The 24,458-nt window shown below is 36.5% G+C and overlaps 1 protein-coding gene and 1 pseudogene across 2 annotated transcripts in view; both read left to right on the top strand.

Moving 5' to 3' along the window:
- Positions 1-19,163, top strand: part of TIPARP (TCDD inducible poly(ADP-ribose) polymerase) — a 28,417-nt gene extending 9,254 nt beyond the window's left edge. For both annotated transcript variants that reach the window (XM_045197211.3, XM_024563005.4), the window contains exons 3-6: positions 9,208-9,376; positions 11,151-11,311; positions 16,223-16,501; positions 17,169-19,163. In XM_045197211.3, the coding sequence (XP_045053146.2) occupies positions 9,208-9,376; positions 11,151-11,311; positions 16,223-16,501; positions 17,169-17,616 (1,057 nt within the window). In that variant the 3' untranslated portion in view covers positions 17,617-19,163. The remainder of the gene's footprint in view (positions 1-9,207; positions 9,377-11,150; positions 11,312-16,222; positions 16,502-17,168) is intronic.
- LOC128780260 (large ribosomal subunit protein eL34 pseudogene) lies at positions 10,377-10,886 on the top strand (annotated as a pseudogene).
- Positions 19,164-24,458: the final 5,295 nt, after the last annotated feature.

Below are 24,458 nucleotides of genomic sequence, written 5' to 3' on the forward strand. Positions count from 1 at the left end.
AATTTTGATCACATTTAAATTACTCTTAACCTAGGTCTGCAACCTTGAATAATTACCAGTGTCCTGCTTGTGAGTTGCAGTTGCCTTTTTGTGGAAAGAAAAATTAAGTATATGCATATGTCATTTTTGCAAAGGGAAAAAAACATATTTTGAGTTATAAGGTGACTCGATTATTGTAGCACAACTTCCTGTGAGGCTAGTAAGTCTTATAAGAAACTCTTTGTGAAAAAGCAGTTGAGCTTCTCTTCTAAAATAAATCTGGGAGTCTTAAACTAAAGTGAAGTGAATATGAGTGATCTTGTATTACTGGAAGACACTAGACTGCTGAAGGTTTCATCTGGGTTTGATGTTGCTGGGTAATAGCTTAAGATCTTGGGTTGAACTGTACTTTGTAACACCATAAACACAGACTGTACAAAGGAATAAATACTTATATAGTTTACCATTTTTAAGAGCAAACAAGTCACATTTTAGATATGAAGGGACTTCTTTAACAAAAACAAAGTATTTTTATATTTATAGATTATGATAGTGCTTTCTAGGGACCAGGAATTTAAAATCCCTGTGTTAAAACTTATCCAGCCTAATCCCTGACACATTAACTGAAAGCGTTGAATTTCTGATATAGATTAATTCCTTGTTAATTTCAAATTATAAGAGGTAGGTTCTGAAATACATTTTGAAATCTTGGAAAATAAAGGATTTTATATAAATTCTAGTTATTCATCATGGTAGTTTGTAAAGATTTATAGTTGCTCTGTGCAAAAGACATTATTGCAGTTTTATACTAAATGTAACCAATCCTGTGATCAGGAACTCAAATTTTAGAAGTTGATGATATATTAATAAGTTTCTAATAAGTTTCTAAATTCTGAAATTTCCAATTTTCCTTGCTGACCTAGTCAGTTGCTAAGGTGAGCATAAAGGGAGTTAACTAAGCATTCCTATTTGCAGTATTTCTGTAATAAAATTTGTCTGTCTCCTTCATCCTTCTCTGCTATGTGCTGTTTACTTACTGGCAACACCCACTTGACCAGTAAAGAACCTTTGCACGGTAATCACAATGAAAGGGTAAGCTAACATGAGAGTGAGAATGCTAGAGCAACTATTTCCTTTCACATTCTACAGAAACCAGTGACTTGCCAGTATGTGTGCCGCAAAATGTTGTGTAAGGAGCGCATTAGAATCCCCCGTGACTAAGTTGTCTGAGAAAAATTTGTTCAGGACATTTGTATTCTTTATGCAAATGCTGTCTGTCCTTGCTTCTGAGCATAAGGAAGGCTTTGTGACTGGTCTTAATGTTGAAATATTGAACTTCTCACAATGATTGGCAATATGTTTCGTTTAGGCCACACTTACTGCAATTTCTTACTACGTTTATTTTTCTTTTTGGATTAAGATATTCTTAAACTGTCCCTTCTCTTTTGACATACAGCCATTGAGTTTAGCTGACCTTCCTTGCTCTAAATTTTACCAGCATTAAATAGTGAGTGAAGAATGGCAGGAGTAGGGGCCCACGGGTAAACTTTGCTTGTAGTAGTGCAATGTGCTTTCAGAATCTTGCCTGCACCCTGTGATCTTCACAGCTCCCGCAGGGCACAGAGAGGGCAAATAGCAAAAAATACTCTATATAAATTTCCTGCTGTGGTTGGTCTTTGGTTTCTGACTGTCACCTGGCTTCTCTCTTTCATTTCCAGGCACTGAGAGAATAAAAATAAGCACAGGAGAAATACAGGTTTGCCTTCCAAGTTAATAAAAGAAATGAAAGACATCCTTAAATGGGGGTAGAGTATATGGAACAGAAGGAACTTTGCTTGCTTTCTGAGGTTTGGGTTATCCAAATGTTGCTACACCTCAGTAGTGTTGTGTAAAGTGTTGTACAATTAATTTGCTACTAAAAAATAATGTAGATTCCCTTCAGAAATTGATAAAATTAAATCTTGGTTTTGTAGCATCCCTGTCCTCTAGGAAGAGTTGACTAACTTAAGACCCTGTTGAAAGGTTTTTTGTCATAGTTTATAAAACCTAGACCATTTTAAAAGCTCTCAGGGGGTGATGCATTCACTATATACTAGTTTGTATACATTTAAATCTGTAATGCTGAAAGTTTCTTATTCATCTCTCGGTCCTCATAATAAGCTATCAGTGATTATATTTTCAATTTGTTCACTTATCAATTAGTTTATCGGTACTAATTGGGGGAAAAAGACAAGGCTAACTTCAGAATGTTCTGAATAAAAATCTTTTTAAAGGAGTTTGTAATTTTAAAAATTAGCTCAGAAATAAATTAAGGTTATAGATTGTATCTTACTGGGAGTTATTAAAGGATAACATTTTATGATAATTATTTATAATTAGTATTTCATTTATGTTATTTCACTTAACAAAGAGGATATTTACTCATCTTCATAAAAAGCAACAACTGCATAATTTAAGGTAGTGTAAGGCATGATACGCATTATTTAATCCGTTGTGTACTTTCTATCTCAGCTTTTTACGGAAATTACGTTTCACTTCCTTGTCATACCATGGTTGAGAAGTATGTCTCACTTTACTTCTAGGAGTCTCAGGACATGTGATTGAACTCGGATAAAAGTTAAAGCTCTCTGATATTTCTGATGTCTTCAGGGTTTAAAATTTAGTCCTGTGCCTCCATAAATAGATAGCAGTGAGATCTTCTGAACTCTTAATATGATTTTTATTCATCAAAGAATTTTGGCTTATCCACATCTTATTAGAAACTTCTTTTGTATGCTTTGCTTTGATCTGGTAGTTTTGTAATAAAAGCCAAAAAGTCTAACAGCAATATTTTAGTAGGTTTCTTTTCCTCAAGTGGATATTGTATTTTTTTCTTTTTAAGTGGTTGCATGAAGGGGACTTCAGTGTATGATGTTGTTTCTTAGGGGGTTAGGAAACATTTAGATGTTTTCAAATGGCTGTGTCTTACTACAGTTTTTTGATAATAAACCGTGTTTGTTTACTTCCTCACTTTCTTAAAACAAGGTATCCTTTTATTTAGGAAACCTATCCGTCTTCCATTTTTCTCCTTTTATCCTCATTATTATTTCACTGTGTTCACCTCTAGAATGACTTTTAAGACGACTTACTAGATGTCTAACAATTTGTAAATCAGACAAGGGGTTTAGCACACAGATAATGTGATTCTAGGCAGCATTTCACTCACTAACTTGCTGCCTTCTCATTCCCCTATATCTAAGATGTCCCAGGAGAAACCAAAGGAACAACACACACAGTCAGAAGTTTGCCTTTTGATGATCCCTTTTTAAGAGTTGTTTCTTAAATTGGGGGATATTTTTACCTGCCCAAAAATCTTTTGAGGCATTTAGAACCATAAGATAAATCCATGGTCCAAGATTGATGTTAATTGTTATATAGAGTGATCTAAAGCGATCTTGCCTTGATTAGGCCACTATCTCCTAGATATAGATAGATTTTTCCTTTTATTTTTTAAAAAACTACTGATCGATTATCAAAAAATTATTTTACTGATTTGAGAGACATCAATTGGTTGCCCTCCCCTACAAATCTGATTGGAAATTGAACCTCCAGCCATTTAGTTTCACGATGATGCTCCAACCGACTGCGCCACACCAGCTAGGGCAGATGTGGGCAGATTTAATTGAGAGTCAACATTTGATTCGTAGCTTACCCAAATCTACTGAGGGCCACATGCATAATGTAAACTCCCAATTTTTATTTTTAGGTACATCTGTATCTCTAGATATTCTGATACAAAGGGGAAAGCCCAGTTGTTACACTAAGACCTAATGTCATAGTGTAGAAGTTAAGTATAGAATTTTAACCTCTGGTAAATATTAAAAGATGTTGCTTTGTATGTAAGCATTTATAGGTAATTTTTTATTGCCTCTTCCAATAGCTCTGTGCTATTTCTTTGAGTCAGTGTTAGCAAAAAAATCTTAATTAGTAACAATAAATGACAGTTACTATGCTTCTAAAGCAGAAAGTTATGAGTACATAGTCAGTCTTCTGAAGTTTAATAATTATACTGCTTTTACAAAATATTTTCATACAGTATATGCCATGGCTTTGATTTTCATCACCTTGTAACATATTTGAAGGGATATATAAGCTGCCAGATATTCCAGCCTTGCTAAATGAGTTCCTGGAAACATCAAAGACAGGTATCAAAAGCCAGCTATATTTTGTGCATCTGTGAAATCTCTTTAGCAGCAGCAAACATACCCCATCTGTCATGCCTGTCTCAAGTCTGTAGCAGAAGAGCCTTAACACTCTCTTCATACTGCATTTGATCTTTATCCTTCTATCATTATGATTCTCAGTTTTGGGAGACATTTTCATTTTATATCATAGTAATAAAATAAGAGGACCTATTAATTATGTCTAGTTAGTCCAACTGATTAGGGCAGGTGTTATTGAGGTCACAGGTTTGTCCTTGTAGAAACCAGTTAACTTACAGGCAGAAAGCCAAAGTGCCAAAGTCTAGCCCATTTGGTTAAAACTGTACAAAGGAGGATCTGGAAAACTTTATACTTAATTGACCTCTGCTAAAGCATGATTTCTATATTCTATTTGCATCATCTTCCCACTTAAATATGTCCACGTTCTGCAATTCCTGTCTTATTCAATGTCACTGTTAACCAGTCACCCAGACCAGAAATACAGGCTACATCCTGGACTCTCTACTCCCTTCAGCCCCACATGTAATCATCCTCCATGCAGTTATGTTCTAACCCTTAAATACCCCTCAGAGCATTCCTTGCCTCCTCCATTTTCTGACATTTGGCTCATGTGCACTGTTAATACTTGGTAGATGGCTAAGCATAGAATAATAAATATTAAAGCAAGTAAGTGCCTGTCTCCACCCTTCCTCCACTCTCCCCTATCAAAAATAAATCAGTGCACCATACTACTACTGTTGGAGTGACCTTTATAAAAAGTAAAGGCTGAACCTGATTGAAAACTGGTGATTCCTACTGCCCATGGAATCAAGTCCTAACCTCTTAATCCAGGATACAAAGCTCTTCATTATCTGGCCCCGGCCAACCTATCCAGTCCAATCTTACCTCTTAGCATCCTCTTCACACACATACACCCTGACTTCCCACGTGAATTTGCATGTGCTGCATGCCCTTGGGGTCTCTCCTGCCTTGCTCGGTTAGCTTCTAACACATGTCAATCACTTTGCATGTGGTGTCCTGCCCCCCATTGCCTGCCTGGGGGCTGGCCAGACTTGGCTCTCATTTCATCCACTCTGGGATGCCCACCTTGACCACATTTCCTGGCCCCTTTTATTATTTCTTTAATTGTCACATTTCTTTCTTGGTTTCAGACAATTTATAAATAGAGAAATTATCCCAAATGGTTACACTCTTACTGGGTTCTCAGGTGCATAATCCCAAGAAATATTTATCTAGCAAACAGATCATGTTCTCACTAATTTCTATTTCATTCAGCAACTCTTTAATAGTTTTGGTATATATTCATTACAGCTGTTTATCATTTACTGTCATAGGTCCTTTTTACTTTATTGTGAGTATCTGAAATATACATAAAAGAAATGATGGTGTGTGGGGTATACTTTCTGACTTAGTGTGGGCATTGGTATTGCTAATGTATGTTGGGAAATGTTGGTTTAGTTGGTATTTCGAGATATTTGTTGAGAACCATTGTTATAAAGCATGTAAATTACGAGAATAGGTGTCATTTTCAAAATTTTAATTTTGTATCTGGATTCTTATATTGGTATATGTGGTGGTGTGTTTGTTGGCAAAGCATGTGGAAATAGAATTGTTAATATTTTGACACAAGTTCATTCTTCCCTTTATAGCAAAAATTAGCAATCTGTTCACGAGGGGTTTTTTGTCCTTGATTCCTCATGAATGACTAGGTTATATCCTGGGTACATCAATACTGATTGATTGAGCCACAGGATATATTTACCAAATCTAAACCCTACTTGCACAGTGGGTGTCTCGAATACTCACTCCTTTGTGGCCATAGAGTTCTCATCCACCAGGATGTTGCACCCTGCTTTTATTAAGTTCAGCTCCCAGTCTCTTGCACTGTCTGCTGCTCAATTTTTATACATCCTTTACTTAGTTCTTCAACCCTTTATCACCATCTGCTCGATACTCTAAAAATCCCACCTGTATTTAAGAGACCCTAGATTTGCCTCATCAGCTAATTGCCTAACATCTTTCATATTGCCTGTTATACTCTGGTTTCATATTTCTTCATCTCTTCTGTACCCCTGTTTTGAAGGTTTCCTTTTCCAACTCTCTGCACTACTTCTGTCCCTACCCTCCTTTTCAAAAATCAAAGTGCTTGGAGAACTCTTTTGTTGTTGTTTTCCATACAACCCTTTACTTACTAGTAGTATTTCCTATTATTTAAATTGTTCCTAGCATTTTTTCTTTTACAGAAGGTTATCTTGCGTTGATAAAGTAAAGCCTCTTCCCTTTTCTGACATTTATCCATTCCTGGATTCCAATAACCACCTCCTCTCCCATAACACTGTATGGCTATTCTTTGTCCTCTCATTCCGGGATTGTACCTGCCACTGATGAATTTAAATAGGCAGAGGTATTGCTTCTTTGGTTTTTCATTTGTCTCTTGAAGCCCTTGGAAGCCAGGGACCATCTGTTTCAATTCTTTGTGCATTGCCTAATAGAGCCAAACATTTCTATTACCACATACACACAACTTATAACTGATTTCTGATAATAGAGAACAATGGTTTGATAAAGAAGAGCGGTAGATGTGGAACATTTGGCATCTGTATTTTATGCATTCATACTGATGCAGATTGAGGAGGAAAAATACTCCTGGCTTTGGAGTTTTTAAGCATTGCTTGTTTATGGGAGAGCAGGTGGTAAAATTAATCTTATAAAAAGATAATTTAATGTTTTTCAGATTTGTTGTTTTGTCTCTGTCAAGCCTAAAAAAGCATATTGAAAATCAAATAGAACTAAAACAGTACTTTGATACATCAATCCAAAGAACATTTGATTGTAGTAAATTAGGATTTGTCATAGAAACTTCATAATGCCCAAAGGAGAATGTAGCAAAAGCTGCAGTTTTAGATGTCTTTCTCATGCAAATCATTATCTATGAAGTCTTAATAATACAGGCTTAAACAAAAATTGCTACAGCGATGTCCAGAATAAAATCTGATACTTTACTAGCAAAAAGAATTGGCTATGGCTGTTACAATGCATGTTAACATAATGACTGCTGTTCTAAGAACCCCTTTAAAAAATTCTGAGGATTTATTAACTCGTAATTGGAAATAGTTATTGGGAAATAAACATCAAGCCAGAAAATCTGTTTAGAAACTGGAAATGATTTTAAGAGGAAGAAAGAGTTAAGTATCTCTTGGCTCTGTGATAACATCAAATTCTCCTAAAGTTAAGTGAAAATTGTTTACAGCAAGTTGTTGTAAAGTTTAGGTATAGGAGATTCTTTCCATGAGTTTTTTTTTCCTTTTTTTTAAGGATTTCCCAGAAAAATTTTTTCCTTTTTGATTGAGTATCCCTGTTTACCATAATCACTTTAATCAAAGCAGTGTCCAAATGTGATTTTAAACTACACTCTATTGCTTATTCCCATTTTATAATTAAAATTATATGTTCTTTTTAAGATCACATTCTACTATCTACTAGTCAGTCTCTTTCTGAGCAGGAAATGAAGGGTTTGGGAAGACCATACTGTTTTTTTACAAGTTATGTGCTTCATGGCACCATCGATGGGGTTTATGACTTGTTTCGGTTTGTTTGTTTTTAATAGAAGCTGATTCACAAGTTGTGGACATTGGGGTGGTGGGTAGAAAATATATTTTCTTTCCCTAAAATTTGTCAGGGTTGTTTATTGAGAGGTGTTAACAGGTATTCATGGGGAAAAGGGAGAGAGCATTGTCACAGGTTTGGAAGGATACTTTATAGCCTACCTTAGCATATTAAAGGGACTGAGGAGTGGCCACATTAAGTAACTTGTTTAATTTTGTGTAACCAAGTTTTTTCAAACATTTTACCGCAGACTTTTTTGCACAGAATACCTATTAACAATCCTTGAAACGAGTTCTCTAACAGCAGAGTTTGGAAAGTATTGTACTAACCAACAAAACCCCTAGGTCAAACTAATACCCTTTTCAAAACCCTAATTTACAACAAGGAAATAATTATTGGGAATATCTGTCCAGGCATCTGGATTTCACATAAACTAGTCATCCTGAGCACAACTGTATGTGGAGTATCCTGTGTGTTACAGAATCCTACTTGGAAATCTGTGATGTTAAGAAGTGGAAAGTATATCTATAATGTTATTTTATGATATATTTAACTTTTTGTTTCCGTAGGCAAATTTTGAAACATAAAAAGAAAGAAGAGCAATGAATAGTTTAGCTTGTCAGTTACTTAAAATAATGATTCAGATGTCTCATTTAATGATTTAATGGAACTAGATGAACTTCCATTAAAAAAGAAACACAAATGTTTTAATTGGACCACCCTTTATAAATTAATTTCTTAAGTGATTCTGATTCATACAGTGGGATTTTTCACCCAACAGTATTCAGATATTTTGTAAAGTGCTGGTTCGACAGTGGCAGACCAGATAACAAAAATAGATCATAGCTAAACCTCATAATCAAACCATTTTTCTCTTCATGTTTTGCCAACTATCCCCCCCCCCCCCACAGGATAAAAGATAATACTGATGGTGGGTAGATTAGCAGTACTGGTTTCCTGGAGTCATTTTATTTTTCCTTTTTCTTTTTTTCATCAGACAGTATTGCATTCCTGTATTGGTTTAGGTAAACTGATAGCTCTGAAAAAAAGGACAAGCTTCAAGAGAAGTTTCTTTTGTTTCCCTATCTGCTTTGTCAGTGTCGTCTTCAATCTGACTCTCTGGCTGATATCAGTGTAGTGGGAAGGGTGGAATTTTGTTGATTGTTTAGGCCTTTGATGCTGTGGGATAAAATCAATTCTGCCGGAACTTCATGGCCTGGAGATTTTGATCTTGTTAAGTAAAGGCGTGTAGGAAATGGGGAAACAATCAGTAATGACCTTTTATTCCAAATAAGACCAGCTTTAAAAATTACACAACATCCAATTCTAGACATTTTTACCGTCATTAATGAGATGTTTAAAATTTTCTATTTTGTAAATGTATTAATATTAACAAATCATTTTTTCTTAATCTTTTTAGAGGACAAGAATTCTGGGCAGATTTGAATGCCATGACTGTATATGAAACAACTGAATTCGACCAGCTACGAAGGCTGTCCACACCACCCTCTAGCAATGTCAGTGCTGTTTACCACACAGTCTGGAAGTTCTTCTGTAGGGACCACTTTGGATGGAGAGAATATCCTGAGGTATTTACAGGTTTTTCTCCCCCCCAAAAGTACATTTGAATATTTTTGTCTTTCACATTCTTTTGTTCTTCCTTTCTAACAATGGTTAGGCAGAACTACAAATTAAAGAGCTTATGGGTATAAAAGTGAGTTTTTTTGATATAAGTAACACTTTATTGATTTTTCTGAAAATGTTTTTTTCTATTAAAGTCCTGGAATCCATAAATAGAATACCACTATTATCAGATAAAATGCTTCCCCAGTATCTTATATTATGGAGAGAAAGTACTTACAGTTGTAAGTACTCAGACTCATTACTGTTTTGGGAATAATTTTAATGAGATGAGCACTTGTGTAACTTCTGTCTATATCTGGCTCCTGGGCTCATGGCGATTACGTCATGTGTTGCACTTAGCATTTCAAAAGTCTAGTGGGAGATAGTCACTCTTAGGCCCCTGGAAGAAGTACTTGAAAATGTTTATTGAGCTGTGGTTAGGAACATTAGTCATTTAAAATTCTATCAAATGTACACCTGCATCCTTGTTCTAAGGTGGTAGGAATAGTTTATCAATCACAAAGCGAGGTTTTAAAATGATGATGCTTTATTTACCTCTAAATGAGGATTCTAAGTCAAAATTAAACACCCTGAAATGGACTGTAGAGATTAATTTCACATTCCAAAGATCTGACTTCAATTTGATCAAATTTCCAGCATTACAAAAGAGGGGAACTAACATACTTACCTTAGGGTTTCTTTTAAAGCAATTACAAAGGAAAATGATATAGTATGTTATTCACTATGAAACTATTAAATTAAAATTTTTGACTCTTTTAAATAATCATTAGTATCTAATATTTTCCAAAGAAAAGAAGAGGCTGATTAAAATGTATTCTTAGAATACTTGGACTGTCCCTTTGTTTTTCCTTTGAGAGGTTCTTTTAGGTTTGGAATTTAATTGATTTATTTGAACACTACCATCATTAATCTTCTTCTGAAAATTCCCTTTATAAATATAAAAAATCACTGTTCTTCTTCCTAGGATGGTGTCTTCTGGCACTCAGAATAGTTCAGTGTTTGACATGCCCTCGGAGACTGCCCTGCAATGCAGCCTCTAACAAAACTAGGCTGTCCTGAACCCCTGGTAGTTGTTTACCTTTATACCAAGAAGGTTGGGAAAGCACCAAAGTCTGCATATAGTGCCCGCGCCAGCTTCAGGGAGTTTGTGCCATGAGACCTGAAGTTCTAACGAGGTTGTCTAAAATGGAAAAACGTTCAGCAGGGCCTAGGGTGGATCCATGAGTGCTAAATGTGTCCATGACAGATTCAAGTGTGCTTTTTCTTTATTGAGGAGCAAAAAATCATCGTGAAGGCACAAGCACAGAGTCAGAAAGTTAAATTTCAAAAATTAAGCTTTTTCAAGTAAGAAAAACAATTAAAAGGCTAAAAAAAGGAAATATTAAAAAAAATCTCTAGGACATTGTTATGCTCAAAGTAGAATAGAGTAGTTCCCGGGCCCCCATGTTTATTAAGGTTGAAATCTGTGCTCTCCTAAACAGGGAGCATCTTTCTACCCTGCATCTTTGGCCACCCCCTCAAAAATAAAAAGGAAGGGGAAAAAAATCCTATGTATAAAGGGAATTAATTGACTCACTGTACTTTATTGAAACTCTTCTGATGTTAACAGCAAGGTTAACTATTTGTGGCTTTAGTAACATTAACATTTTTGTATTTCATAGTGATTGTTTGTTGACTTGCTTTTTCTTTTTTCTTTACCTTCTGCTTACTACTCCATAGACTGTTATTCGATTGATTGAAGAAGCCAACTCTCGGGGTCTGAAAGAGGTCCGGTTTATGATGTGGAACAACCACTATATCCTCCACAACTCATTTTTCAGGAGAGAAATTAAAAGGAGACCTCTCTTCCGCTCCTGTTTTATACTGCTTCCATATTTACAGTAAGTGTCCAGTGGAAAGTCTCATCTTTACTCTGATTTTATGAAAATGTATAACTGAATGCCAAAGAGGAAAAAAAAAATTTAATTAAAAGACTAACTTGGTTATTGTCTCTAGAATGTGAAGTTCTGAGTTATTCTTTGGTTTTAATTCTTCAAAAAGTAGAATTAATATAAGCTAGAGTTAACCCAACACTAAAGTAGTAAGTATTGTATTAGATTTTTTAACTGAAAAGCACATTAGAGTTAACATTTTTTTCACAACTAAAGGTGATTATATTTGGAATGAGGCAAAGTTTGCATTTGCCTCCTTCAATGGAAGATTGCATTTTCCAATGATACCTTCTGTTTTATGGGACTACTTCCCAGCCCAGGTAAACTTCCAGGTCAGGCAGGGAGAATCCTTCAAGGTGGTTGTTTCCATTCTTCTTCCTTGAATGCATTTGCATGGGAAGAATTTACATTTTCATTTGTTAAGTAAGGCCCATCTTCCTGTAATGCTCACTAAAATTACCTGTGGCGTCTTTAGGTTGACATGGAACTCATCCTTCTGAATTATAGGTGAGCTCTTTCATTTCCCCAGGTGACATTTCTCCTTTCCCTTTCTAGATAGCCTACTGGCACGTCTTTGTAGGTGTGAGTAGGTGGGGAACATTGCCATTAGCATGGCCGTCTTTGAAAGTATCTCTAGGGCCCTGACTGGTGTGGCTCAGTTAGTTGGGCATCATCCCACAAAGCAAAAGGTTGCTGGTTTCATTCCCAGTCAGGGCACATGCCTGGATTGCGGATTTGGTCCCCAGTTGGGACACGTAGGAGAGGCAGTCAGTTGATGTTTCTCTTCCTCTTTTCTCCCTCCCTCCCCCTCTCTCTAAAAATAAATGAATACAATCTTTAAAAAAAAAAGTATCTCTAGGGAAATAATTATAATACTCTAGTCAGATATACGGTATTTAGAGCCTAATTTCTAAAAATTATACTAAGTTTTCTTGGTTTTATGAACTTGAGAGGTCTAGAGTAATACTGGTTAGTCTCTTCTAACTGCTGATCTTTGAAGTAAAGATGCTCTTTTTATATTCTTAATTGTAGTTCTTTTTATTTGGGGCCCAAACTGTGTCTTTCCCAGATCATTAGACAAAACCTTAATGATTCTAATTCTGAGATTGCAAAGGGGACATTAAAAATGAAATACAAACAAAATCCCTGAAATTCTCAGTATCCAAAATTACTGTGTAATAAGTCCAGTTTTAGAAATCTATATTGGCATGGGGTAAATGTATGCTTTCTTTCTAGTCCAAGTGTAAAGTATTTTACCTTGTAGGAGGTTTTTTTGTTATAAACTAATAACAATGCCATTTCTGTGATTTTTATTAGCACAGCTGGAGATAGTGTCAGCGTCCAGTAGTTCAGAACATACCGTCTTCCTAGTGAGAGTGTAGAACTCATTAGTGAGAACAGTATCTTGGCATGCTGAGCCAATCAAGCGAGATGTAGCTTCTGTTTGAGAGTAAGAATGCTCATTTGAGTGCTACATTGTTGAAGGACTTTTATAGAATGGTGAAAATTGCTTTGTTTCAATCCTAAGAAAAGTAATTATGAAATGCTACCTCCACTCCCTGTTAAACTTAGGCTTGTTTTGTAAAAGCATGAACTATTAAAATAATATAAGCAGTAGTAGAATTAATGCCACAAGTATGGCCTTACTATTTATGATTTAGGCTTAAAGAGAACAAAATTATTTTCTTCCATTTCTTTTTAGTGTTCTTGTCTATAACAGTGATAATCAAGTATAAGATAAGAGCTTAGCAAGTCAAAGAGATTGTGCAGACATTTCAGTGAGTAAGCAGTAGAGCAGCAGCAAGTTCACCAGGGTAGAATGGGTAAATGCAGGCTTCCATTCCGATCTGCCTGAGTCTGGGCCTCAGGGCCACCGGGACTGGCCTAATGGAGACAAAGAGCAGTGGGATTAGTTCTACAAAGTGATTTCAGAAATAGATTTCAGAGAGACCATGATCTTAGCCAGAAAGAAAGTTTTTTTGTTAAGTGTTAGTGAATACAAAAGGTCAAAAAAACCATAGGTGTCAAGAAAGCCACAATTAGGGAATCAGAGATGCCTAAGAATTGGGAATTTGAGAGTAGGGAGGTGGTAAGATGGAAGGGGAGGGAGGCTGACCTAATTCATGTATTTCCTGCAAATTCAGCTCTTTAAATGAGGGTTTCCCTGCTCCTTTGTTTTTCTTCCAGGTTTTTTTGAGATATAATTGACAAAAACAGCATTGTAAGTTTAAGGTGTATAGCATGACTTAACATTTGTATATATTGCAAAATGATTATCACAGAAAATTTGGTTGACGTCCATCACCTCATAGTTACAAAATAGTTTTTCCTTGTGCTTGCTGTTTTTTAATGGGACTGATAAAGAGGGGCTTATTCTGTAATATTCTTAGACTGCTTGAGCTGAGACTGTATAAAAGCAAACAAATCTCAGATTTAGAGAGTTCATTTCAGCTGATAGGACAGTCTGTCCCCTGCGGCGACCTCATGGTCATGAGAAGGCAGCCTGATACAATCTCTTTGGCTTCCCCCCTCTAAAGGATAAAATGAATTAGTTTTTGCTTCTTTACAGAAGTTCAGTTAGGAAACATCTTTCAAAATGACAGGGGGGCAGGAAGGTGAGTGATAAAAGGTGGCCTTGGATTCTAAAAATCTATTGCAGAGTTCCTTGAGTACAAGCTCCTTACCCTTCAACTTTGCCTCCGTAAAGAAGGCTGGTACAGCACTGTAAAGCACACAGTATGTCTTTGGAATACCCATGAGCTGAATACAAGCTCAGCATTCTCAGCAAATAAAGCCCCATTTCTAACTGTGCTTAGAATATATATATTTAACCCGTGGGAACTAGAGAGTAGAAGCCTGTCAGACATGTCTATTTGCATTTTTATGTTTTAGCCCAATTAGGATGTTGCCTTCTTAAAAGTAAGCATCTATTGGTAGGAATGAGTGGTAACCATATATATATAAAATAGGGTGGATAAAATTTACTTCCACAGGCTCATTTTCAGTCATGGGTGAGTAAGTAATAGACCTTGTCCCCCCTGAAAAAGGAAAACACATTTGAAGCTTTCATTTTATGAAACTGGTTTTTAGATAGGAATGGTATCAGAAAGAAAAAGAGCAATCTCTTCTGTTGTTAATGCCAGGTTTGCAATATAGTTGTGACAGCCCAAAACCTGTTTTGGGCAGAATGCTTTGGGAGAGTCTTACCTTCCCCCCTCAACCTGGAAACCTCCATCAATAACTTCAACCCCTGATAATACTGGAAAACCTGGTGAGCTGGGATTTATCCTCTTTGCAGAGCAGGGGTAGAGGGGACAGCTAAAAATAAGAAGCTTATATTCTGTATTTCCTGCCATCCTCCAGCATAGTGATGGTTTTTAAGGAGTTACAGACTTTTCAGGATCTCATTAAATCAGTGGGGCTTCTCTCCAGAAAGATGTACTTCTATCTCTGATCTTTGCTAGCTGTGCTAGCAATTTTTATATGTGAAAAGTGGCCATAGCCAAACCATCTTGCAGGGTGATTATGACAGTTAGTGATACTTTGTGTAAAATGCCTATTCCATAGTGTGTTCTTAGGATAATGTGGCTGTGATTATGAGGAGAGGGTGATGGTGAGATGTGCTCTTGGAGACTAGATGCATGTTCACCCACAGTTGTAACCTCTGTGTCACAAAGCTCTTGAACATTTCCCTATCCTAATCCACGTGGCAGACTTACAGCTTCCTTGTGATCACTATATGCTGATGACTGTTACAGTATCCTGACCCTGAATCTGGGTCTCAGGATCACGATTTCCTTTCTGCTGCTTCTCTTTTGCTCTGTTTTGAAAATGGCCTAGAAATATGATTTGAATTTAAGCATTTAATCAGGTAGGAATAAGTGAGCAAAGTTGCTGCTTATCTAAGCTCATCCTTCTAAATAACAGGCTTGAATTTAAAGGTTCAAGGATATGCATTCTGGTGTCTAGAGCTTAATTAGCACCATCATACCAAAAGTTGTAAAATTCGAATAATATTGGTGGTTTTTTTGTTGTATGCGATACTGGAAAAATGAAGCAAATATCAAATATCAGCTTTTAGTGCCTATGCCATGATTTTTATACAAAGTTATAGAGGTTAAGCCTTTTTTATTAATGTTTTGTGTCTTCTCCCTGTAAGCTCCTTTTCTGCCTGCCTCACTTTTTTCTACCCTTCATTCTGCTCCCCCGACCCTCCATAGACTTTAGTCATGATATCTTCTCTATTTAGTAAGGCATAGTTTGAAGAACACATATAAATTATTGCTCCCTCGAAACAAAGCTTCTTTAACTAAATAAGCAAAAGAGGAATCCAGGATTCAAAATGTATTTATAAATTTGCTCTTGCTTGCTTGTTTGCTTATCTTGCAGGAGTGTATATTCTGTAGTTTTTTCTGTAAGGAGGTGGCCAGGAGGAAGCAAATAATATCTGTGTACAGGCAGTTTTTGCTCTGAGATTTTTTTCTTTAATAGATAGCATTATAAATAAATGTATATATTTTTAAAGATTTTATTTTATTTTTAGAGAGAGGGAAAGAGAGGGAGAGAAACATCAATGTGTGAGGGAAACATCAATGTGTGAGGGAAACACCAATTGGTCTCCTCTCACATGCCCCTCAACCAGGGACCTGGCCCTGAACCCAGGCATGTGCCCTGACTGGGAATTGAACTGGCAACCCTTGATTCGCAAGCCAGCGCTGAGTCCACTGACACATACCAACTATTGTTTTTTAAACAAGCTTTTAAGATCTACAAATTATAATATTAGGTATTGCTGTTGAACACTATAATGTGAGACGTTCTGAGTAGTTTTACACTGGTGTTTCTGCTTCTCCCTTCTAGGACACTTGGCGGTGTTCCCACACAGGCTCCTTCACCTATCGAAACAACCTCATCATCACAAATCATCTGCCCAGATGGGGTCACCTCAGCAAACTTCTACCCTGAAACTTGGGTTTATATGCATCCATCTCAGGACTTTATCCAAGTGCCTGTTTCTGCAGAGGACAAAAGTTATCGAATCATTTATAATCTTTTTCATAAGACTGTGCCTGAGTTTAAATACAGAATTTTACAAATATTGAGAGTCCAAAACCAATTTCTTTGGGAGAAATATAAAAGGTGAGTCAGTAGTATGAAAAGTTCAAGAGAGCTTTTGTTATAATTAACTAAGGACAAGGGTAGAACCTAATAGTAGAGACTTTTGTAGAAGTTAATATAGTTTTATTTTCACATGTTAACTCATATACAATTCTTATAACAGACCTATAACTAGGTGTATTGCCATCTACATTTTACAGAGGAAACTGAGTCACAGAGAAGTTTGGTAATTTGCCACAGGAATACAGCTAATAAGATGAGGTGCTGGAATTTGAACCTAGGCAGTCTAGTACCAGATGCCTTGCTCTTAATTACTTTACACTTTACTAGGCTGCCTCTCAAATCAACAAACAAATTAATGTGATACAAAAGGAATACGTGTAGGTTTAAGAAATCTCAGAATTAAGAAACACTTAGGTTGGTGGGATTAGACAAGGAAGGCATTCCGAGAAGATAAAATATGAGAACTAGTTTTGTAGTGGGGAAAAAAGGGGGCATTTCTTGTCTGCAGTAGAAAAGATAGGTTTAAACTTTCAACATGATCTTTAACAGCATTTTGCACTTGATAGCTACTTTAACATTTGCTCCCCCCCATTGAACCCATAAAGAGAAGTTTATGACTATATCATGCCTATTGAATTGATCTATCCTTCTTTCTTCTGAATTCCCTATCCACTCCTTGCATTAGGAAAAAAGAATATATGAACAGGAAAATGTGTGGCCGTGACAGAATAATAAATGAGAGACATTTATTTCATGGAACATCCCAGGATGTGGTAGATGGAATCTGCAAGCACAACTTTGACCCGCGAGTCTGTGGAAAGCATGCTACGATGTTTGGACAAGGCAGTTATTTTGCAAAGAAAGCAAGCTACTCTCACAATTTTTCTAAGAAGTCCTCCAAAGGAGTCCATTTCATGTTTCTGGCCAAAGTGCTAACTGGCAGATACACGATGGGTAGTCACGGCATGCGAAGACCTCCTCCCGTCAATCCTGGCAGCGTCACCAGTGACCTGTATGACTCTTGTGTGGATAATTTCTTTGAGCCTCAGATTTTTGTCATTTTTAATGATGACCAGAGTTACCCTTATTTTGTTATCCAATATGAAGAAGTCAGTAACACTGTTTCCATTTGAAAAATATTGGTACTGCTAAATTATTTGATACGAACTCAATCCAGCATTTGTAGCAGGTCTTGGATGGGTGGGACAGAGTGGGAAACAGCTTTGGACATTAATAGGGCACTTTTAAGACCAATTTTTTTTAAGTGCTAGAAAGTAAAATTTTTTTCAAAGAAGAACAAGTTTTAAAATGACCACTTATTCTTTAATTATTTACTAATTATTGTTAGTGTGCTCAATGTGGGAAAGACTACAGAGGACGTACTCATCATTTACACTTGTACATATGGGCAGCAATGTTATTAAAAGCATTTTTTTTTTTAAAGAGAACAGCCTAACTAATTAAATGTTACTTAAGCCTGGTAGGAATTTGGCCAAATGAAATGGAAGCTGTGAACAGAGTGAAGATTTGGGGTGTTTACAATGATTAAACTGACTGGAACTAGCACTGTCATACGTACACCCTGTCCAAAGCAGAGAGAAATATTTCTGTCAGCAGGACTTAAATGTGTCACCCAACCAAAGATTATCAGTGACTTTAACTTTTGTAGAGTTTGACTGAAAATTCAGACCTGTTTAGAGAAAGTTTTAAAAAAAGAAAAAATTATTTGAAAATGTTTTGTCATCAAAGTTTTTCGGTAACTTAGTTATAGGTGATTCTCATGTTATTAAACTTCAGCCTTGGAAAACTTAGTCTCTTCCATTATCATCCACTCAGTTTGAAGAAGTTGGGCTGCTAATTTGGTTAAAGCCAATCTTGAAGATTAGCAGTATTACTTTACTTTAGGGTTCCAGACCCAGGCCCTCACTGAAGGTTTTACAAGAAGGAAGTACATCTATAACCAAATTGATAGGGCTTATTACTGTGCTTTTCACAAGGAAGACTCTCAGAACTATTTGCTGACTTGGAAATATTGTTGACGGTGGTAATCCCACCCATATGCCTGCTTTGCCAGATGCAGCTGGATTCCCTGGCTAGCTCTGTATTTTACACTACTTAATAGAAACACAAACTTGGAAATCATGCTACTGGCCTAGCTGGAGCAGTGTTAGGTAAATACGCTGACACTTTGGTTCAGAGAGGTAGTAGCTAGGTATACTTTGCCTTAAGCAAAGCAAACACCTGGATTTACAAAAGTGGAAGTGGCTGTTCACAAAATAATTCACAGAATTCCTTCAGATACCAAGCTTTCCTAGTATGTTTGTCATCATTTCATTTACACAAAACTTTCAGGAACTTCTGTGTTGTTTAAAGCAAGATATATCTATACTGATGTTTTGGTGAATCAGTCTGTTTAAACACTTCAGGGCTTCCACACAGTTATTTATTTTGCCCTAGCTGATCTTGTTTGGTGCCATTGGCATGAAGCGGCCAACTGTGGCTGTTATAGTTGTTTCATTCAATTATAACTTGTAAACCTGTGATTCCCAATCTTTTCAATTTAAGACACCTTACCATTGCTTATTTGATTTTATGAAACTTGTTCCTTTTTTTCCCTCCATAAAAGAAGAAAAGCTTTATGATATATTTATTTTTTTAATAAAATTAAGCAAAAGTGAAAGTTCTGGTCATTCTTTAAAACTATGTTTGGGTTCCATTTAAAATAACTGAATTCAACACGGAATAGGTGATCTGTAAATGCTGATTGGTTGGTTGGTTGGTTGAATGACTGAATGAAATGAACTAAAGAGAACCTGCTGCTTAAAACACTTGTTCTGGGAATAAGCAGAAAGTATATTATCTAGCAGTTGACTATTAAATCACCAGAGAAGAGTGAATATTTTATTTTGCAGATAAGAATTTGGGGTAAAGGGACATGTTTTATATCAGCAAACAGCTGTAGTACAAAATAAGAGCAGGTTATCCCTTTGAACAGGTGCTGAAGGAAATACAAAAAGGAACTAGAGAAATCTTGTCAGCTCTCAAGCACCTTACCCTTCAGCCACCTTAGTCATCTGATTGGTAAATGTGAGCATCCGACAGTATTTAACCTCCAGTGTAATAATTTTGAAATTCCTATATAATATGGTACATTGTTTTAACTTAGCAAGAACTATGGAGTCGGTCTCAATTTTGTAATGGTTCCGTGGTTTTAAAACATACTGAAAGGCATTCAGTGAATCTTTCTCCCTACTGGCACAGCTATAACTTACACCATTTCAGGAAGTTGGAACTTAATTAAAGTGATTAATATTTCTAGAGAAAGCCTGCAAACTCCCCAAGATATTTCAGTGTCAATCCTATATACAGGAAGAGTTGTTTTTATATGTGTAAAATTTATAAGTATTGGGTCTTTTGTAATTATAAGTTCTAAAACTGCTTTTTGCTAGAAACCTGTTTATTTTAGTAAATTATGATTTAAATGTAAAAATAATCATTAAGGCCTGAAATAGTGATATTTAAAGAAGAATTCTTATTATACTAGGTCTGCAAATGACTAAAGAAGAGAATATAGTCAACACCCAAACTAACCATTTAAATCAAGAGGGGGTTTTGCCTTCATTTAAGGAAGGTAAGATGACCACAAAATGTTTCTAGAGTTTCTTCATTGGGATCAGATAGTCACAATGCGTTCAGAAAATTATGGCACTTTTCTAACATCTGGTTAATCCACATCACTTAATGTAGTTGCCATCATGTGATTTTTTTTTTTTGTAGCTCTTCTATATTTTACAAATTAAACCTTTCATGTAGTTTCTCATCTTTGAAATATTTTTTTTTTTCTTTTTGGAAAGACTACAAATGGTAAAAATGTTTTCACTCCGGGACCCTACAATGCAAAAATTCCTTGTAAAGTGCTATAAAACTGATAGCTTTTATTTACAAACTAAAAACTAGACAGACGTTTTCCTTAGGAAAGATACTGTTCGGTTATAAAAACAAACCCATCTAGTTTATTGACTTAAGTACTACTTGCAAGCAAGTTAAAAGAAGGAAATGAAACTTTTACCTTCTTTAGCTTGTTAAACTTACTGTTAGTCTACATTGTAGGAAAAAAAATAGATGCAATTGAAAGGTTTCATCAGCATTAGTTTTAACTTATTGCTCAACTCCTCAGCATCTTTTGGGAGAGTCACTCAAATGGAACTGTCAGATGACAGCTCTTTTAAAGCTTTAATCTTACATGAATGGAAAAGTTTGTAAGAAGTGTTTCATGAACATTCTCCAAGCTAGAGCAGAGGTGCCTACCCACTTCGAGGATGTCAGAATTTCATGGACTTAATTGTACCTAGGTGCTTAATGATTAATAAAATGCAAAATGACCAAAAGCTTCTATGAATTCAGCAGTACTTTAAGCAAATTTGTATTATCACAACCATATCAACATTTGATATGTAGGATATAGTCTACAGGTATGTAGACTATAACATGTGGTGCTCAAATGGAATAATGGGCTCCTTACAGTAACTCCCACATGTTGCTAGAGTTTATAGCCAACAGGCTAGAAATTACTGGGCTTCAAGTTTTTATAACTATCTTAACTATATTCAATCTTACAACAGCCTTAAATAAGACAGCTAAGAGGCTCGACCCAGTGTTCAAGAGCCTCCTAACCCTCCTAATACTTTGGAAGTCTTAGGTGCCAAATTGTCATTTGGGCCCTATGTTTAGATACATCAACTGCACTTCAAAGTGTTTCACAGTACATTAAGGACTGCATCCAACAATCCAACAGATTTGAGTGGCAAGAGTACATTAAACAGATGCTCCTCAGCTCCATGATATTGTGGGACACTTCAATGCTAACAAATTCTTGTGCAGCCATCAGTTTATAAACTTGGTTTGAGCAGCAGTGATGGGTTTTGGGCATTAACACTCACTTTTCTTGCAAAGGTTCTAGCTGAAGGTTTACATTTCATAGCACCTTGGTCAAGGGTTTAAGACAGTTTCTTAAGCTTGAGTGCAATGAACTGTTCCACTTGGGAATAGCTATTATACATTTAACTAGCATTGGTCTCAATGATCCAAGCTAACTGAACCAGGTAACTATGAGCTTTTGTTCCAGTCATTCAAATGTAGCTGAATTTCTGCTAAATGCAAATTTTTATCCAAATGACTACATTTTTAAGTTTGTGACCTTATCTTACTTGTAGGCGTAATAACAAGTCAGTGCTAGATAGGAGTGGGAGTGCAGATTTTGTATCATTGTTACTTGATTTTGTGATGAATTACTTTCATTATCAACAATGGTTTAGTCACAAGCCTGTCTGAGAAAGTTACACAATCTTAGTATGTGTGGCTTACAGACTAACTCAGATAAAGAATGTAAAGCAGTTAGCACAGTGCCTGGCAAATTTTTTCCAGTAGTAGCAATAATAGAAGTCGTACGGTGGGCTGAATAAGGATATCCTATTCCGAATAAAGATTTGGTATGCACCTAAAATACCCAAGTCCTAATCCCAGGAATTTGTGAATATGTTACCTTATAAGGCAAAAGAAGCTTTTCAGATTTTATTCAATTAAGGATCTTGAGATGAGGACATTATCCTGGGGAGTCCAATAATGCAGTCACAAAGATCTTTATTACAAGAGGGAAGCAGAAGATCAGAAAGAAACTGGAAGATGCTATGCTGCTGACTTTGAAGATGGAGGGTGAGGCAATGAGCTAAAGAATGCAGGTGACCTCTAGAAACTAGAAATAAAACATTCTACCCTAGAGCCTCCAGAAGGAACACAGCCCTGCTGCCACCTTGATTTTAGGACTTCTGACCTCCAGAACTATAAGAATAAATTTGCATTGTAAACCACTAAGTCTGTGGTGATTTGTAACAGCAGCAATAGGAAGTATGGTGAATATAATAGAAATTATACTGAAGAATCTTCAGGAAGCTGTTTTAATCTAATAATTTAAAAGAGCACTACAAATATGAAAAATTCAAATGCTTGTTGGAAATTATAAAAGGTTATATGAAATTCCAAGAGAGTATACTAGCAATGGCTTTTCAGGGGTGGTTTGTATATACATACATGCTAAATACAAGCCTCATTAAAATAAGGTTTCTTCAAAGAGGTACTTAAATACTGAATAAAGGACAAGCATTATACTTAGATAGCCCAGCCCTCATGAAAGACAGAGAAAGCAAATTGCTTTAGATAATTGTTTGGTGATACAGGGAGGGAAAATTTTAGCATTTGAGGTTAACGGGTTTACTTTGCATATTCAGGCCTCCTTTAAGTGCTCTCTGATTCTTACATAGGAAAGAGTACACAGCTATTTAAAAAAAACATTTGTTGACTACCTCCTAGAACCCCTTGAAAGGGCACTGTCGGTGGGAGGGAGGTAGATTGTAGCAACCCCTGGCCTGGTTGTGGGTGGGAAAAAAAGAAAGAAAGAAAGGGCCCTCTGCTTCCAGGATATAAATTAGCTTCCTTTAACTTAGCAAGGTATAGGGGTTTCTTTAGCTCTGTTGTTAAGGAGTATTAGAAAACCCTGTCTTTTGTAGAGACCTTGTTAAAGTCTCAAACCTTATTAAAAATAACTCCACTCCTAACCAGCTTCTTTTTTTGTAATCAGGAACTTAGCAGAAGACCTCATTTGAAGCTTTTCTTCGAGGAAAAAGGAAATTCACTTAGCTTTGCTTTTCTCTTGTGTACCTTACTCAGAAGAGTCTTATAGAAAGGGTCACAGTAATCAGATTGTTTTGGCAAATAAAGTGTCATAATAAATGTAACGAATTCTTTATCTCTCATAACAGAAATTGAGAATAGATTATTCCAACACTGATTAATTCAAAGGTGAAACATTTCCAAAGATTTTGCATGATTCTCTTGGTTCTCCCATTGTGATTACAAAATGACTGCTCTGGCCCCAAATTCTACCTCTTATTTGCAACATCCACAAGTAGGAAAGAATAGTCTAAATCTAATGCCATTTTTATCTTTGAATTGCTAGAAATACTTTTCGGAAGCACTCCAGTGGACTACCATTTTTGTCTTACTGTCCTGGTTGCGTTGCCCGACCATGCATAACCGATCCCTGGCAAGGGAAAGAGAATCATGAATGATTTGGAGAAACCAACATTAACCTTCTAGGTAGTAATCCATTAAGCAAGTAGCCAACTAGTTCAGTCACCTGAACAAGATCGAGGATTGTTTGGAAAAGGAAAATGGCTTTTGGGGAGAAAAAACAGCAATTACCTGTCACACATGTTGTTTTGCAAGGTCCAATAAAAGGACTATGGAAGTCTGGTCAAGATGGCGGCATAGGCAGACATGGTTCAACACTTCACATAACCACATCAAAATTACAACTGAAATATAGAACAACTATCACTCAGAACCATCAAATACTGAGTTGAATGGAAGCCTGACAACTACGGAATTTAAAAAGACATCCTTCCAGGATGGAGGAGATGCAGATGTGGAACAGGTGGATCCCATACCCATGTGTGGTGGATAAAAATTCAGGAGTGATACCTCGGCAGCGAGGAATCCCAGCCCCACAACACGCCAAGGTTCCAGTGCTAGGAAGATAAGTCCCCACACCTTCTGGCTGCAAAAACCAGTGGGGATTGAGTTGGTGGAAGAAACTTCTGGAGCCCCAACCAGTTCCTCTTAAAGAACCCACACATGGACTTACCTAGTCAGACTCCTCCCTCTGAGCTCCAGCACTGGGACAGCAGCTTGAAAGGCACCAGTGGCATACAGGGAGGAACTGGAGTGTCTGGCATCAAGGTGAGTAGAGGTCATTGTCCCTTTTGAAAACCATCCCCTCTGGCCATAGAGCCAGCAAGCTGGTACCATATCTGAGACTCCATCAACCTGACTAACACTGTTTGACCTGCCTTGTAGATCCCCAGAGTCTCCACCCCACCCAACTTACAGGCAAACCCAAGCTACTTTTCCATATGAATGG

Source organism: Desmodus rotundus, chromosome 2 (genome assembly GCF_022682495.2).
Source record: "Desmodus rotundus isolate HL8 chromosome 2, HLdesRot8A.1, whole genome shotgun sequence".
Taxonomy (NCBI): domain Eukaryota; kingdom Metazoa; phylum Chordata; class Mammalia; order Chiroptera; family Phyllostomidae; genus Desmodus; species Desmodus rotundus.